This window comes from Lithobates pipiens, unplaced genomic scaffold (assembly GCF_037356315.1).
Source record: "Lithobates pipiens isolate NorthernLeopardFrog02 unplaced genomic scaffold, aLitPip1_a1.2 Scaffold_8, whole genome shotgun sequence".
NCBI lineage: Eukaryota > Metazoa > Chordata > Amphibia > Anura > Ranidae > Lithobates > Lithobates pipiens.
Window position 1 is genome coordinate 298,667,333 of NW_027507903.1, and position 14,606 is coordinate 298,681,938.

Genomic DNA, 14,606 nt, shown 5'->3' on the forward strand with positions numbered 1-14,606 from the left:
TCTCGCCGCTTCTCGGCGGTTTTCGGCCGCCTCGGCCGTACTCTGAGCCTTTCGGCCGCCTCGGCCATACTCAGAGCCTTTCCGCTGCCTCGGTCGTACTCTGAGCCTTTCGGCCGCCTCTCAAAAACCACCGAGAATGCCCGAAGGCGGCTTAACGCCGCCCAGAGCCCAAAAATTGCAAGGGAATAGCTGCGGATCGGCATATAACACGCACCCGCGATTTTTCCCTGATTTTAAGGGGAAAAGAGTGCGTGTTATACGCCGATAAATACGGTACTTTTTTTTTATTCGATATGTATTATAACATAAAGTAAAAATTATTGGAGTTTTTTTATGCTTTTTTTTTTCAAAAACCGCAGAGGTGATCAAATAGCATCAAAAGATAGCTCTATTTGTGGGGAGAAAAAGGACGTCCATTTTATTTAGGTACAGTGTTGCTCAACTGCACAATTGTCAGTTAAATTAATGCAGTGCCGTATTCACAAAAGATGGCCTGGTCATTAATGGGGTAAATCCTTCCTGTCCACCACTGTTTTTTTTATTTTTTGCAAAAAATTTGGAAAAAAAAACCCGGCTTGGTTCGTTTCCATTATAAAATTTTGCAAACAAATAATCTTTCATCCAAAATGTAGGCCAAAATGTATTCTGCTACAATTCAGTGTAGCAAATCAGTGTTTATTATTTAATCTGTAGGAAAGTTATAGAGTCTACAAACATGATGGTATGATATAAGTTTACACACCCTGGCAGAATTTATGATTTTTTTGGCCATTTTTTAGAGAATATGAATAACACAAAAACTTTTCTTTCACTGATGGTTAGTGTTTGGCTGAAGCCATTTATTATTAATCAACAGTGTTTACTCTTTTTAAATCATAATGGCAACAGAAACTATCCAAATGACCCTGATCAAAAGTTTACATACCCCAGTTCTTAATACCGTGTCTTCTGTGGTATTTGTGGATGAGGCTCTTTATCTTCTCAGATGGTAAAGTTGCCCATTCCTCTTGGCAAAAAGCCTCAAGTTCCTGTAAATTCTTGGGCTGTCTTGCATGAACTGCACGTTTGAGATCTCCCCAGAGTGGCTCAATGAGATTGAGGATATAAATGATCTGGAGGATGGGGTAAACAGTTCAACCTCTGTATTTGCGGACAATAAGCTAAGCAAGGCAATAACTTCTCCGCAGGATGTGGAAACCTTGCAAAAAGATCTGAACAAATTAATGGGGTGGGCAACTACATGTCAAATGAGGTTCAATGTAGAAAAATGTAAAATGATGCATATTGGTGGCAAAATATGAATGCAATCTATACACGGGGGGAGAACCTCTGGGGGAATCTAGGATGGAAAAGGGCCCTTTAGATGATAGGCTCTCCCAGTACCACGGTTCCTCTGACAGATTGTTGCGGCGGATAGCTAACAGTTCTCCCATTTCTCTATATATTCTTTGAGCCTATGAACTTAAGTAAGTCATTGTTGAGCATTTGTTTCCCAAACATTAGAGTTAGCTGATCTATTTTGATACTAAGTACATTTTTGTTCTTGATTTTTTTAGATCTCTCTAGTTATCTAATAGTGCTATCCAGATTCAAGTGGGTCCAGTGGCATGTGTCTGCTCCATACTCCAGCTGGACTTTCTAGACATGCTGTATTTAACCATTAAATACAGGATTACAATATTGATTCAATTCTTTCAACAGTGGATCTGAGGTAATTATCATGTAATTATCTCTAACTACTATTTGCAGTTTGCTTGTTCAATATTTTCATTTGATATCCAATTTTTTTTATTACATACTTTCCTTTTTTTTTCTTCAGGAAATCTGTGTTTTAAAACCTTTAATTAATTTCCTCCTGCGATTACATGAAAATAAACCTCAAGGCGGGGCACTCTGAATCCATATGGGACGTGCAATTTCTTCATTCCAATCAAGTTTTATTTATGATTTTCTGCAGTCTAGGTAGAATTAATTTCCTTCCACATTAATATACTTTTATGTACAATTGTTTCAATTTTACTATATTGTATTTGTATCTGCATGCCTAAAGGTATGCCAATATGTACAATATATATATACAGTATATATATATATATATATATATATATATAACTCCTGAAGAAGAAACATATTGAGTGGTAGTGCCTGTATATGTGCTTATGTGCTCTTTAATGGAACATACAATTATTGATATGGGTGGTCTAATTTCCTCATGTTTTTGACTTCTTTAAGAAAAAAATAATGTTTTATTGATTTTGTAACTGTGTTTCCTACTCTTTTTACTTCTAACACCGTCAAAGTCCTGGGGTTTGTTATCCCTCTTCCCCTACTTCATGTCTCACCTGTGATCTGTTTGCTTGTAATTAGTGTGTGTGTTTATAAAAGGTCATTGAGTTTCTGGACTACTGACAGACCCTTACATCTTTCATTCAGTGCTGCACTGACGTTTCTGAATTCTGAATCATGGAGAAAGCAAAATAATTGTCAAAGGATCTGCTGGAAAAGGTAGTTGAACTGTATAAAACATGAAAGTGATATAAAAAGATACCCAAGGAATTGAGCATGCCAATCAGCAGTGTTCAAACTCTAATCACGAAGTGGAAAATTAGGGGTTCTGTTGAAACCAAACCATGGTCAGGTAGAACAACTAAAATTTCAGCCACAATTGCCAGGAAAATTGTTCAAGATGCAAAGAAAAACCCACAAATAACTTCAGGTGAAATACAGGACTCTGAAAACATGTGGTGTGGCTGTTTCAAGATGCACAATAAGGAGGCACTTGAAGAAAGATGGGCTGCATGGTCGAGTCGCCAGGAGAAAGCCATTACTATGTAAATGCCACAAAGTTTCCAGCTTACAAGATGCCAAATAGCACAGAGACAAGCCTCAAACCTTCTGGCACAAAGTCATTTGGAGTGATGAGACCAAAATTTAGCTTTTTGGCCACAACCATAAACGCTACATTTGGAGAGGAGTCGACAAGGCCTATGATGAAAGGTACACCATTCCTACTGTGAAACACGGAGGTGCATCGCTGGTGATTTGGGCATGGGACAGGAAATTTGGTCAAAATTGATGGCAAGATAAATGCAGTATGTTATCAAAAAATACTGGAGGAACATTTGCATTCATCAGCCAGGAAGCTGCCCATGGGACATACTTGGATATTCCAACATGACAATGATGCAAAACACAAGGCCAATTCGACCTGTCATTTGCTACAGCAGAATAAAGTGAAGGTTCTGGAGTGGCCATCTCAGTCTCCTGACCTACATAGTTACATAGTAGTTGAGGTTGAAAAAAGATGCAAGTTCATCAAGTCCAACCTATGTGTGTGATTATATGTCAGTAACACATTGTATATCCCTGTATGTTGTGGTATGTTGTGGTCGTTCAGGTGCTTATGTAATAGTTTCTTGAAACTATCAATGCCCCCCACTGAGACCACTGCCTGTGGAAGGGAATTCCACATCCTTGCCACTCTTACAGTAAAAAACCCGCTACGTAGTTTAAGGTTAAACCTCTTTTCTTCCAATTTTAAGGAGTGGCCACGAGTCTTGTTAAACTCCCTTTTGCGAAAAAGTTTTATCCCTATTGTGGGGTCACCAGTATGGTATTTGTATATTGAAATCATATCCCCTCTCAAGCGTCTCTTGCCCAGAGAGAATAAGTTCAGTACTCGCAGCCTTTCTTCATAACTAATATCCTCCAGACCATTTATTAGCTTTGTTGCCCTTCTTTGTACTCGTTCAAATTCCAGTACATCCTTCCTGAGAACTGGTGCCCAGAACTGGACAGCATACTCCAGGTGTGGCTGGACCAGAGTCTTGTAGAGCGGGAGGATTATCATTTTATCTCTGGAGTTGATCCCCTTTTTAATGCATGCCAATATTCTGTTTGTTTTGTTAGCAGCAGCTTGGCATTACATGCCATTGCTGAGCATATCATCTACTAGGACCCCCAGGTCCTTTTCCATCCTAGATTCCCCCAGAGGTTCTCCCCCCAGCGTATAGATTGCATTCATATTTTGCCACCCAAATGCATTTTTTTACATTTTTCTACATTGAACCTCATTTGCCATGTAGTTGCCCACCCCATTAGTTTGTTCAGATCTTTTTGCAAGGTTTCCACATCCTGCAGAGAAGTTATTGCCCTGCTTAGCTTAGTATCCTCTGCAAATACAGAGATTGAACTGTTTACCCCATCCTCCAGGTCATTTATATCCTCAATATCATTGAGCCACTCTGGGGAGATCTCAAACGTGCAGTTCATGCAAGACAGCCCAAGAATTTACAGGAACTGGAGGCTTTTTACCAAGAGGAATGGGCAGCTTTACCATCTGAGAAGATAAAGAGCTTCATCCACAAATACCAAAGAAGACAAAGTATTAAGAACTGGGGTATGTAAACTTTTGATCAGGGTCATTTGGGTAGTTTCTGTTGCCATTATGATTTAAAAAGAGTAAACACCATTCATTAATAATAAATGGCTTCAGCCAAACACTAACCATCAGTGAAAGAAAAGTTTTTGTGTTATTCATATTCTCTGAAAAATGGCCAAGAAATCATAAATTCTGCCAGGTTATGTAAACTAATATCATGCCATTGTTTGTAGACTCTATAACTTTCCTACAGACTAAATAATAAACACTGATTTGCTACACTGAATTGTAGCAGAATACATTTTGCTCTAAATTTATGATAAAAGATTATACATTTGCAAAATTTTATAACAGAAACTAAGCAAAAAGTTTTTTTCAAAAAAATGAGCAAAAAAAAATAAAAATCAATGGTGGACAGGAAGGATTTACCCCCTTGTGCGACGCTGTACCTAAATAAAATGAATGTCCTTTTTTTCCGTACAAATAGAGCTTTCTTTTGATGGTATTTGATCACCTCTGCAGTTTTTAAAAAATAAAATAAAATAAAAAACCCCAATAATTTTTACTTTATGGTATAATACATATCGAATAAAAAAAATAAAAAAATCAAATTTCTTCATCAATTTAAGCCAATATGCATTCTGCTACCTGTTTTTTAGTAAAAAAAAATCCCAGTACAGGCTATCCCCTAGTTACAGACATCCAACTTACAAACAACTCCTACTTACAGAGGGAGACAATAGGAAGTGAGAGGAAATCTACCTCTAGGAAGGGAAATTCACTCCTGTAAGAGTTATTATAGGAAAAATGTGTCTCCACTGATTCTTTATCACCAATCCTTGTTTCCACAACAACCCAAAATTTGCAAAATCCATTTGGCATTGGGACAGAAAGTGAGGTGAAATCTTCTTAACAGGGGCACAGACAGCAAAACAAATGTTACAGGGGAGCTACACTTAAAGAATTTACTCGTTCTGACTTACAAACAGATTCAACTTAAGAACAAACCTACATACCCCATCTTGTTTGTAACCCGGGGACCGCCTGTAAGTGTATATTGATTGGTTTACGCAAAAGTTATGGCGTCTACAAACTATGGGATGTTCTTATGGAATTTTGTATTTTTTTTTTTACTAGTAATGGCAGTAATCAGCGATTTTTAACAGGACTGCGGCATTGCGTCGGACAAATCGGACACCTAACTGACACTTTTTTGGAATCCAATGACATTATTACAGTGATCAGTGGTAAAAATTTGCACGGTTACTGTACTAATGACACTGGCAGGGAAGGGGTTAACGCCATGGGAGATCACAGGGTTAAGTGTGTCCCTAGGGGATGCTTTCTTACTGTGTGGGGGATGGACTGACTGTATGAACAGAGAGATCCATGTTCCTGCTTAGCAGGAACACAAGATCTCTCTGTTCATACCTGGCAGGATGAGGATCTGCCTTGTTTACATTGGCAGACCGTTGTCCTGTCTCTCTGGGGAACGATTGCAGGTGGCCAGAAGACATCTCGTTCGCCGGGCCCGCTACATGGCTCCCGCGCTGGCCAATCGGCATGAGTGATACGTCGTTTCACGCAGCCGTGCCTCCTTGCTGCAGTATATCTGCAGTAGGTGGTCGGCAAGTAGGTAAATACTGCCAAAAGGAAGCTTTATTTATGTTAGAAAAATTTTAAAAATATAGTTTGGGTCATTTGTAGCCATATCCACAAAGTCAGGCCCCATTTTTTACAAGCCTTGCTATAACTGACCACAGACTTTTGGCACAAGAGGCAGGCATTGAAGGGCGCCATAACAATGAGAATGATGTGACAAACTACATGCGAATTTCGGGTATAGTCTACCTGTGGTAGCTTGTGGGTGGAGCTTGAAGGAGTTTGGTTAACTAACACTCAAGCCTACACTGCTGTAAGTCAAGAAATTGTAAAAGCACATTTCAGGGGTCAGAATTAATTATTTACTGGTTCTTTAATTAGGCCGTTTGGGCCACGTTGGCCCAAAAAAACGATTTCCAACACTAACAGATATTCCCAATGGGTATACTGTATAAACTGTAAGTAGCCTCAGCTACGTACAGTATACAGACTTGTGTTCAGGCATGAAAGGGGAACTTCCCATCTCACACTTGGAACAAAATAAAGTTGGGCTGAGCAGCACTTGGCCATTCATAGGCAGCTTTGCATTCTCTGAATAAATACAAAGCTTCTTCTGCAGAGCTGCAGTTAAAACACATTCAATGTAACACACCTACAAATTATCTCGTTAAAGAGCTGTATTCTCAAAATATATATGTGGTGATATACATATGCATATAGAAATACTGTAAATAAGGGCATTCAGGCTCACCTTAAATTTTCCACATCTTCATAGCCATGTCTGATTTGAATGTGCTGTGAAAAGTAGTCCTGATAAATGAAAAAAAAGCATATATATTATCTATAGCTTTGATTTATGTACATGTTTTAGCAATCTATGTATATATAATTATTAGTTTTCAATAAATTTTATGAAACCATGCTTAAAGAAGGAAACTAAGAGAGAGATTAACTAAAACTGAAGCACACAGAATCTGGTGCAGCTGTGCATAGTAACCAATCAGCTTCTAACTTCAGCTTGTCCAATTAAGCTTTGACAGTACAACCTAGAGGCCGATTGGTTACTATGCATAGCTGCACCTATCCGACCGTGTGTACGCTCCATTGGACAAACTTTTTCGGTTTTCTGACTTTTGTTGGCTGTGTGAACAGACAAACTTTTTGACAACATAAGTCCGATGGCGCAAAGTCCGATCGTGTGTACAGAAAACCTTCGGACTTTACAAACACGCATGCTCAGAACCAATGCAAAAGATCAGACAACAATACAGAAGTTGACCAAAGGTGGCGGTAAAGAGCAGAAAAATCACATGATTTGGTGAAAGTTGGCTGAAAAAGTCTGATCGTGTGTATGCTTAACAAGTCCAGGGCCAGCGCCATTTGTACAAAAGTCCATGGGAAAGTCCAATCATGTGTATGAGGCTTTATACTGAACTTCTGCTGGTCTTGTGGATTATGCCCCATGATTGACATCCAGTCAAAACCCAGGAAAGTCACCACATGACTTCAGCATGCTCAATCATGCTGAGCTGTGGAGCAGCCAATCCTGGGAGAGCTGGAGAAGAAAGGAGGGGGGGTGTGAACTACACAGAATGCCTCTCTCACACTCCTGCATGAGATAAGGAAATCACCTGTCATTCACAGCAATGGAGAGGAATGGACACCTATTTCTCTGTCCATTTTTATCTTACTGAAAAAAGATAAGAGGATTCCTCAGAGCTGGATTAACTCTTCGTGGCAAGATTTGGCACAGCTAAAATGACATCCTCTGCTGTAACAGATATGAGTCTAATTAAAAAAAAATAATTGGGGGTTTACATTCACTTTAATGAAAATTGTCATATGGCTTCAAACACACTGCCTTAAAGTAGAACTAAAGTGTAATAATAAAAATAAACGATGATCACTCTCAGGCTCTTTATTGGGGAAAATACAATGAACTAAACCAATCAATTTAACTATTTCCCAAAATAGTTACTTCCAAGGCATGCCATGCATGATAACTGTCACAGTTGCCTGTACTTTCAACTGAACTGTCAAGCCATCTAATGGCTGGTATTATAACTGATCACATGTGGAGCACCATGGCAAATGCAGATTAAACAGAGGCTATGATGGCAGTTTCCTTAGCTGTAAAAATAGGAGGGCTTAGTTTTACTTTAAGCTGCTGTTCAAGCTTTGTCAATTGGGCCCACTGTATGTGAATGACGCCCAATACACAAGCACAGTAGATACTAACAGGGTTATTTTGCAGTACACCACAACCTGCATACCATGTGTTGCAATCCTGTTCAATAAAAAATAGTTTTATGTCTATTTTTCTGCATTGACATTTGGAATGGGCTACCTCAACATGATTAATGTTAAGGTGTGTGCGATAAAGGAGCACTAAACAGTGTCTACGTGCCTATCTGTGTATAATCTTTTTGTTGTCTTAGGTCAATGCAGTAGACAAACTCAGCTTTGCACTGCTATTTGCACGGATCCCAGTGATACTTCAAGGGTTCAACAGATATTTTCATGTTGTCCTTTTAAAAGAAATTTATACTGGCAGCAGTGTATTGGCTGTCATTGACGACATACTTTTTACAAACCTTGATGTCCAAGTGTATTTGAATTTATTTTGTGGTAAATCACCGACGAAAAAAAAAGCATGCAGCAAGTAAGATCAGTAAGTGAAGTCAGACCATCTGACCTACATACTCTTTTCCAGATCAGTAACCCTAGGTTCACACATATTCAGCTCTGTGAGCTTCCGTGCCTCCTGAAGCACAGGAAAAAGGTCCCTGCAGCATTTAAGAAATCCCAGTCCACACTGGAAATGCAAGAGCAGCGTGGTTGCAATTTCCAGTGAGAGCGGCACTTGCATGCATCCAGCACGTTTTTCTGCGTGGGAGGTTGCGGCTGCAGGAACAGGTGTGGACCCGCATTGGGAATCACCCACACAGATGTGAACCTAGGGTGACTCAGAAATGACCAAAGCCACTGTGAGAGCCAGGAAACCAGTATTTTCAAAATGAGAGGTCAGTAATGACAATCTGCACATTATTCTCAATACAGGTTTCCTTTAAAGCAAAGCCTTACTGAGAGAATGGCCAAGACCACAATTGCTGATTTTGTTCTGCAGATGTTGGTTGCCTAGCTATTACAGGCAGTCCCTGAGTTACGAACAGGTTAGGGACTGCCTGTTTGTTCTTAAGTCGGACGTGCATGCGCAGAACAGCGTTTTCCGATGTTTTCCCTGTTTTCTGACGTTGTTTTTTGCTGTTTTCCGATGTGCCCGTTGGCGCCACCTGCCGTTCGTAAGTAGGAGTTGTTCGCAAGTCAGAGATTCTTAACTCGGGGACTCCCTGTACTTTGACGCACTTCATTACTTTCTGAGTCTCTGACTTGGAACAAGTATGTAGATCAGTTAAGTCAGAGTAAAGTCAGAAGCCCCTATCTGCATGCATAACAATTTTTTGGCTTTTAACTCACAAACTAATTTCTTCACTCACAATGATGCAGAGTAGGTCAACCTATCATTTCATTTAATATTCTAGGAGCCACAGCTTTAAGAGTTAATTCATTAAAGGATTGAGCCTGTTCACTTAGCAAGATGGATGTCCATTTTTTTTAAAGTGAATGTTACTAAACAAGGCAAACATGATCACTTTGAATACCCAGTTATGTTCTAGAAAAAAAATCCTTTTTTTGAATTTCCCCCGCACATGAATGGGAAGTCAAAGGAAACCCAGCTTCACCTTATTTACCAATGCTAACCATAATTTTTTTTTATTAAACTAATTAATAAATTATATGTTTTAGATAGCTAAACTTACCAAATATTTACTGCTTGGCCATTGCGATGAAGACAGCGTGAGTTGAAAATTCTCTTCCCTAGCAATAAATAAATATTTACTTTGAATATATTGTCATATCAAATACCATTACAAGATATATTATTAATCTGTTATATTCTGTGTTTTTTTTTAAGGATACAGTAGAAGAGTTACGACAAGTGGTTCAGTAGAAGAGAGGATGGCCAAATGGTCCATCGAGTCAGCCTCGTTTTATTTTTTATTTATTTATTTTTAGTATAGATCTATGTTTGTCCCAAGCATGTTTGAATTCACTTATTGTTGACTGATTCACTACCTCTGCTGGAAGACTCTTCCAAGAATCAACTACTCTGTCAGTAAAATAATACTTTCTAAGATTAGTTTTAAACTTTCCTCCTGCTAATCTGAGGTCATGTACTTGATCTTTGCTTCATATTGGAAGTCCTGCCCTCTTGAACTTGATGTATTTGAATATTTCATCTATGTCTCGCCCTTCCCTTTCTTTCCTTCAGACTGTACATATTAAGTTCTTGAAGTCTCCCTTGGCATGCTTCATCCCTCAGACCTTGCAGCATTTTGCTGCCCTTCTTTGGACTCGTATCTTATCAGCACATTTTTTGTAAGAAAGGCATCCAGAATTGGATACAGTATTCTAAATGAGGAACTGAACATCTACAGTATATAGGGGAATCAGAACTTCCTTTCCCCCCGCTGGTGACCCCTCTAGTGAGGCTTTCAAGAATTCCATTTGCTTTTCCTATTGCCTGGTCACACTGTTTTCTCCTTTCGCAATCATCTGAGATAAGTACTCTTAGCCCTTGTACACACGGTCAGAGATTCCGACGGAATGTGTCCTATCGGACCGTTTTGTCGGATATTCCGACTGTGTGTGGTCTCCATCGGACTGTTTCCGTTGGAATATTCGACGGACCAACTTTTCCAACTTGCCGGTAAAATTTTTTACTTTTTGCTATAATAAATATCCCCCAAAAATATATATAAAAAAACATTTTTTCCCTCAGTTTAGGCCGATAGGTATTCTTCTACATATTTTTGGTAAAAAAACAAAAAAATCACAATAAGCATTTATTGATTGGTTTGCACAAAAGTTATAGCGTCAGTACAGATACAGTATATAGATACAGTATTGGTCCAGCAACTATACATTGAAGTTCTCTGGGGTGAATACCATCAGGACCCATTGCTTTATTAGGCTTCCATCAAGTTCCTCTGCTACCTCTGTCTGCAGAAATCCTGATAATGAACCGTCGTTACTAAAACCAATATGATTCCCCAACTTGTTATTGTTTGTACAATTTATTTATGAGAAGACTGAACAGAAGTAATTGTTTAAATGGTTTGCTATATCGAGGCCTCCCTGAGGTACTGATGCACCGACAAAAATATGTTTTCTTCTTTCTTAATAGATTTATAAATTTCCTCCTCTTTGGGTCCTTTGGCAGCACTGCTGTTTGGCCTCCTTTTGTCCATTTTTTACACTTCTCTATTAGCTACGCTTCCTGTTCCCTTGAATCTCATATTTGCTGATTTTTTTTCTCCTTTACTATTCTACTTATCTCTTTAATGAACCAAATAGTTTTTTTTAATCTCCATTTACTCTTATTAATTAATTCCAGGATGTTAGACACCTATAGTGCCGACTGATTATTGACTCTTGTTTTACTCCACCCTTCTAATTAGTTTTTTTAGAAATTCACCAATTTCAGCAAAATGTGTCCTTTTGAAATCCAAAACATTTTTGTACATGATTTTGCAGCTCTTGTTTTAATATCAAACCAAAGACCTTGGTGATCAATAGAACCCACATTCTCTCCAACCTCAGCATCAAACAATTGATCCCCATTTGTTAGTACTAGGTCTAGAATATAATTTCCTCGGCTTGGCCTTTTAACCACTTCATTTCTGGAAGGTTTTACCTCCTTTATAACCAGGCTGTTTAACACTTTTCTATTTAAAGTGATTGTAAACCCTTACAGACCACTTTTACCTACAGGTAAGCCTAGATTAAGGCTTACCTGTAAGTGCAAGAAATATCTCCTAAACCTACACGGTTTAGGAGATATTTGCAAAAGACAGGCACCGATGTCTATGGTGCATGCGCCGTAGACAACGGCGAGCAGATGCACTGAGTGTGCTGTTTCTAACGGCGATCATGCCATTATTGGCGGCTCCCGTGTTCATGAACGGGAGTGACGTCATTGCGGCACAGGCCAGTCACAGAGCCGCGATATCCGGAAGTCACTCCAGGAGATATGGCAGCGATGGAGGAGGGGAATGAGGACCGCTTCAGGTGCTTCGATATCAGGTAATAATTTATAATGAGCTAGTATGCTATGCATACTAGCTTATTATGCCTTTGTCTTGCAGGGTGTTTATTTATTTATTTTTTGCCAGAGGGTTCACTTCCTCTTTAACACTGTGATAATTTAACTGGTAATTGCACGGTCATGCAATGCTATACCCAAACAAAACTTAAATAATTTTTTTCACCCAGAAGATGTACAAGTATAAAAGTGGTGGCTTCTTTGCCTGATCCCACACTCACCCTGGGGGAACCTTGTGACCTCCAGTTTATGGGGTTTTCCCATCTGCAGTGCATCTGATATCCAGAGTAAGCATTCTGGTGATTACTACAGCTATCAAAACTGCATTAACAGGTGTTTATGTATTTTCTATTAGTTATACATTTGTATATCTATATTCTATTTTGTAGGATTATTGTTCTCCCATTTTTACTGTTTACAGTATACACTTAAAGAATGTCTTGGTATTTTTTTTGCTCTCCTCCGCTATGTGTCTTTCGTGTTCCATCTTAGCTGCCCCAATTGCACCCTTACATTTCCTTATACCTTATTCTTTATAAAGTCTGAATGCTGATGATGATCCCTCAACCTCGTATTTTTTTGCTTTTATATGCATTTTTAAATTGGAGTTAAGCCATCCAGGACTTTTGTTGGCTCTTTTAAATGTATTACCCAATGGGATTCATTGGCTAATATCCTTATTTAATATGCTCTTAAAGCAAACCCATCTCTCCTCCGTGTTCTTTGTTCCTAAGATTTTATCCCAATTCATGCCTTCTAGCAAGGGTCATAGTTTAGGGAAGTTGGCTCTTTTGAAATTTAGTGTCTTTGTATTCGCCTTAAGTTTCCTATTTGTGTGATTTATACTGAAGCCAATTGACCTATGATCGACGTTTCCTAAGTTGCCCCGTATTTCCACATCTGTGATCAGGTCTGTATTGTTTGTAATCAGTAGATCCAGTAACGCTTTATTTCTAGTTGGTACGTATACCATCTGGCTCATGAAATTGTCCTGCAGACACCCAGTCTATGTCTGGAAAATTAAAATCCCCCATTATGATAACACTTCCCATCCTTGCTGATAATCCAAATTGTGATAGGAGATCTGTCTCCCCCTCCTCCCCCAGGTTAGGGGGCCTATAGCATACTCCCAGTATTATTTTCCCCTTAGCTTCATACCTTTGGAGTTCTACCCATAAGGATTCCACTTCCTCCCTAGCTCCCTTAGTGATGTCATCGCTCACATTCACTTGTACATTATTCTTGATATATAGGCATACCCCTCCCCCTTTTTACCCTCTATATCCCTGCGATAACGGGTATACCCTTGAATGGTTGCCAGCCAATTATGAGAGCCGTTGAACCAGGTCTCTGAAATTCCCACAAAATCCAAATACTCCTTGTATAACAGTATCTCTAGTTCACCCATCTTGTCCACCAGGCTCCTGGCATTGGAGAACATGCCACGTAGTTTAGATCGGTCGCATACTATCCTCTTATTGGGTGTTCCGAGATTGCTAGGACTTGTTACGATACTTACCTTGGGTTTATGGGTTTTAGTCAAGCTACCACTAATGCCCCCAATAACACCCTCTGGAATATGTTCCGTGCTGGCTATCTCTACCTATGAACCCTCCCCCCCATTGCCTAGTTTAAAAACCCCTCTAACATTTTGGCCATCTTCACTCCCAGCAGATCTGCACCTTGCTCATTTAGGTGCAGTCCGTCCCTTCTGTAGTACTGGTGACCGACTGAGAAATCGGCCCAGTCCATCAGGAAACCAAACCCCTCCTTACTACACCAGCTTTTCAGCCACTTGTTAACTTCCCTAATCTCCCTCTGCCTTTCTGGTGTGGCTCAAGGTACCGGTAGTATTCCTGAGAACACTACCTTGGAGGTCCTTTTCCTCAATTTAGCTCCCAAGTCCATAAAATCGTCCTTTAGGACACTCCACCTGCCTCTGACTTTGTCATCAGTGCCAACGTGCACCATGATAGCCATGTCTTCCCCAACCCCTCCCAGTAATCTGTCAACCAGATCCATGATGTGCTGAACTCGAGCGCCCGGTAGATGACATATAGTTCAGCGCTTCAGGTCTTTGTTATAGATTGCCCTCTCTGTCTTTCTAAGAACTGAGTCCCCTACCACCAGAATCTGTCTTTCCTTTCCCTTTGCTTCCCCCCTACCTAACTGGAAGAGCATTTCCCTTGGCAGCAAGGAGAGTCTCTCAGTTCTAGTCGTGCTGGTCCCTGACTGGTTTCACCAATGTCACTCAATGGAGCGTACTTACTGGGATGCTCCAGCCAGGGGATTGGCCTCCCTGCCACTTTCACCTCTACCCTTCCTAACTGTCACCCATCTACTAGTTTCTAGTTCCTGCACCTCTTTGTCTCCACCTGCCTCTGTGATGGCCCCTGCCAGCATCTGCCAGGTACCTTCCTTCTAGTATGGAGGGTCTTATCAGTGCTGACAGTTGCT

General features: G+C 39.8%; 1 protein-coding gene across 1 annotated transcript in view; it reads right to left on the minus strand.

Moving 5' to 3' along the window:
- LOC143960672 (epithelial sodium channel subunit alpha-like) overlaps nucleotides 1–14,606 on the minus strand; it is a 70,190-nt gene that overhangs the window by 13,244 nt on the left and 42,340 nt on the right. Inside the window, exons 7-8 of the mRNA XM_077469471.1 lie at nucleotides 9,805–9,862; nucleotides 6,735–6,793 (exon numbers count right to left, since the gene is read on the minus strand). Coding sequence (XP_077325597.1) covers nucleotides 6,735–6,793; nucleotides 9,805–9,862 — 117 coding nt within the window. The remainder of the gene's footprint in view (nucleotides 1–6,734; nucleotides 6,794–9,804; nucleotides 9,863–14,606) is intronic.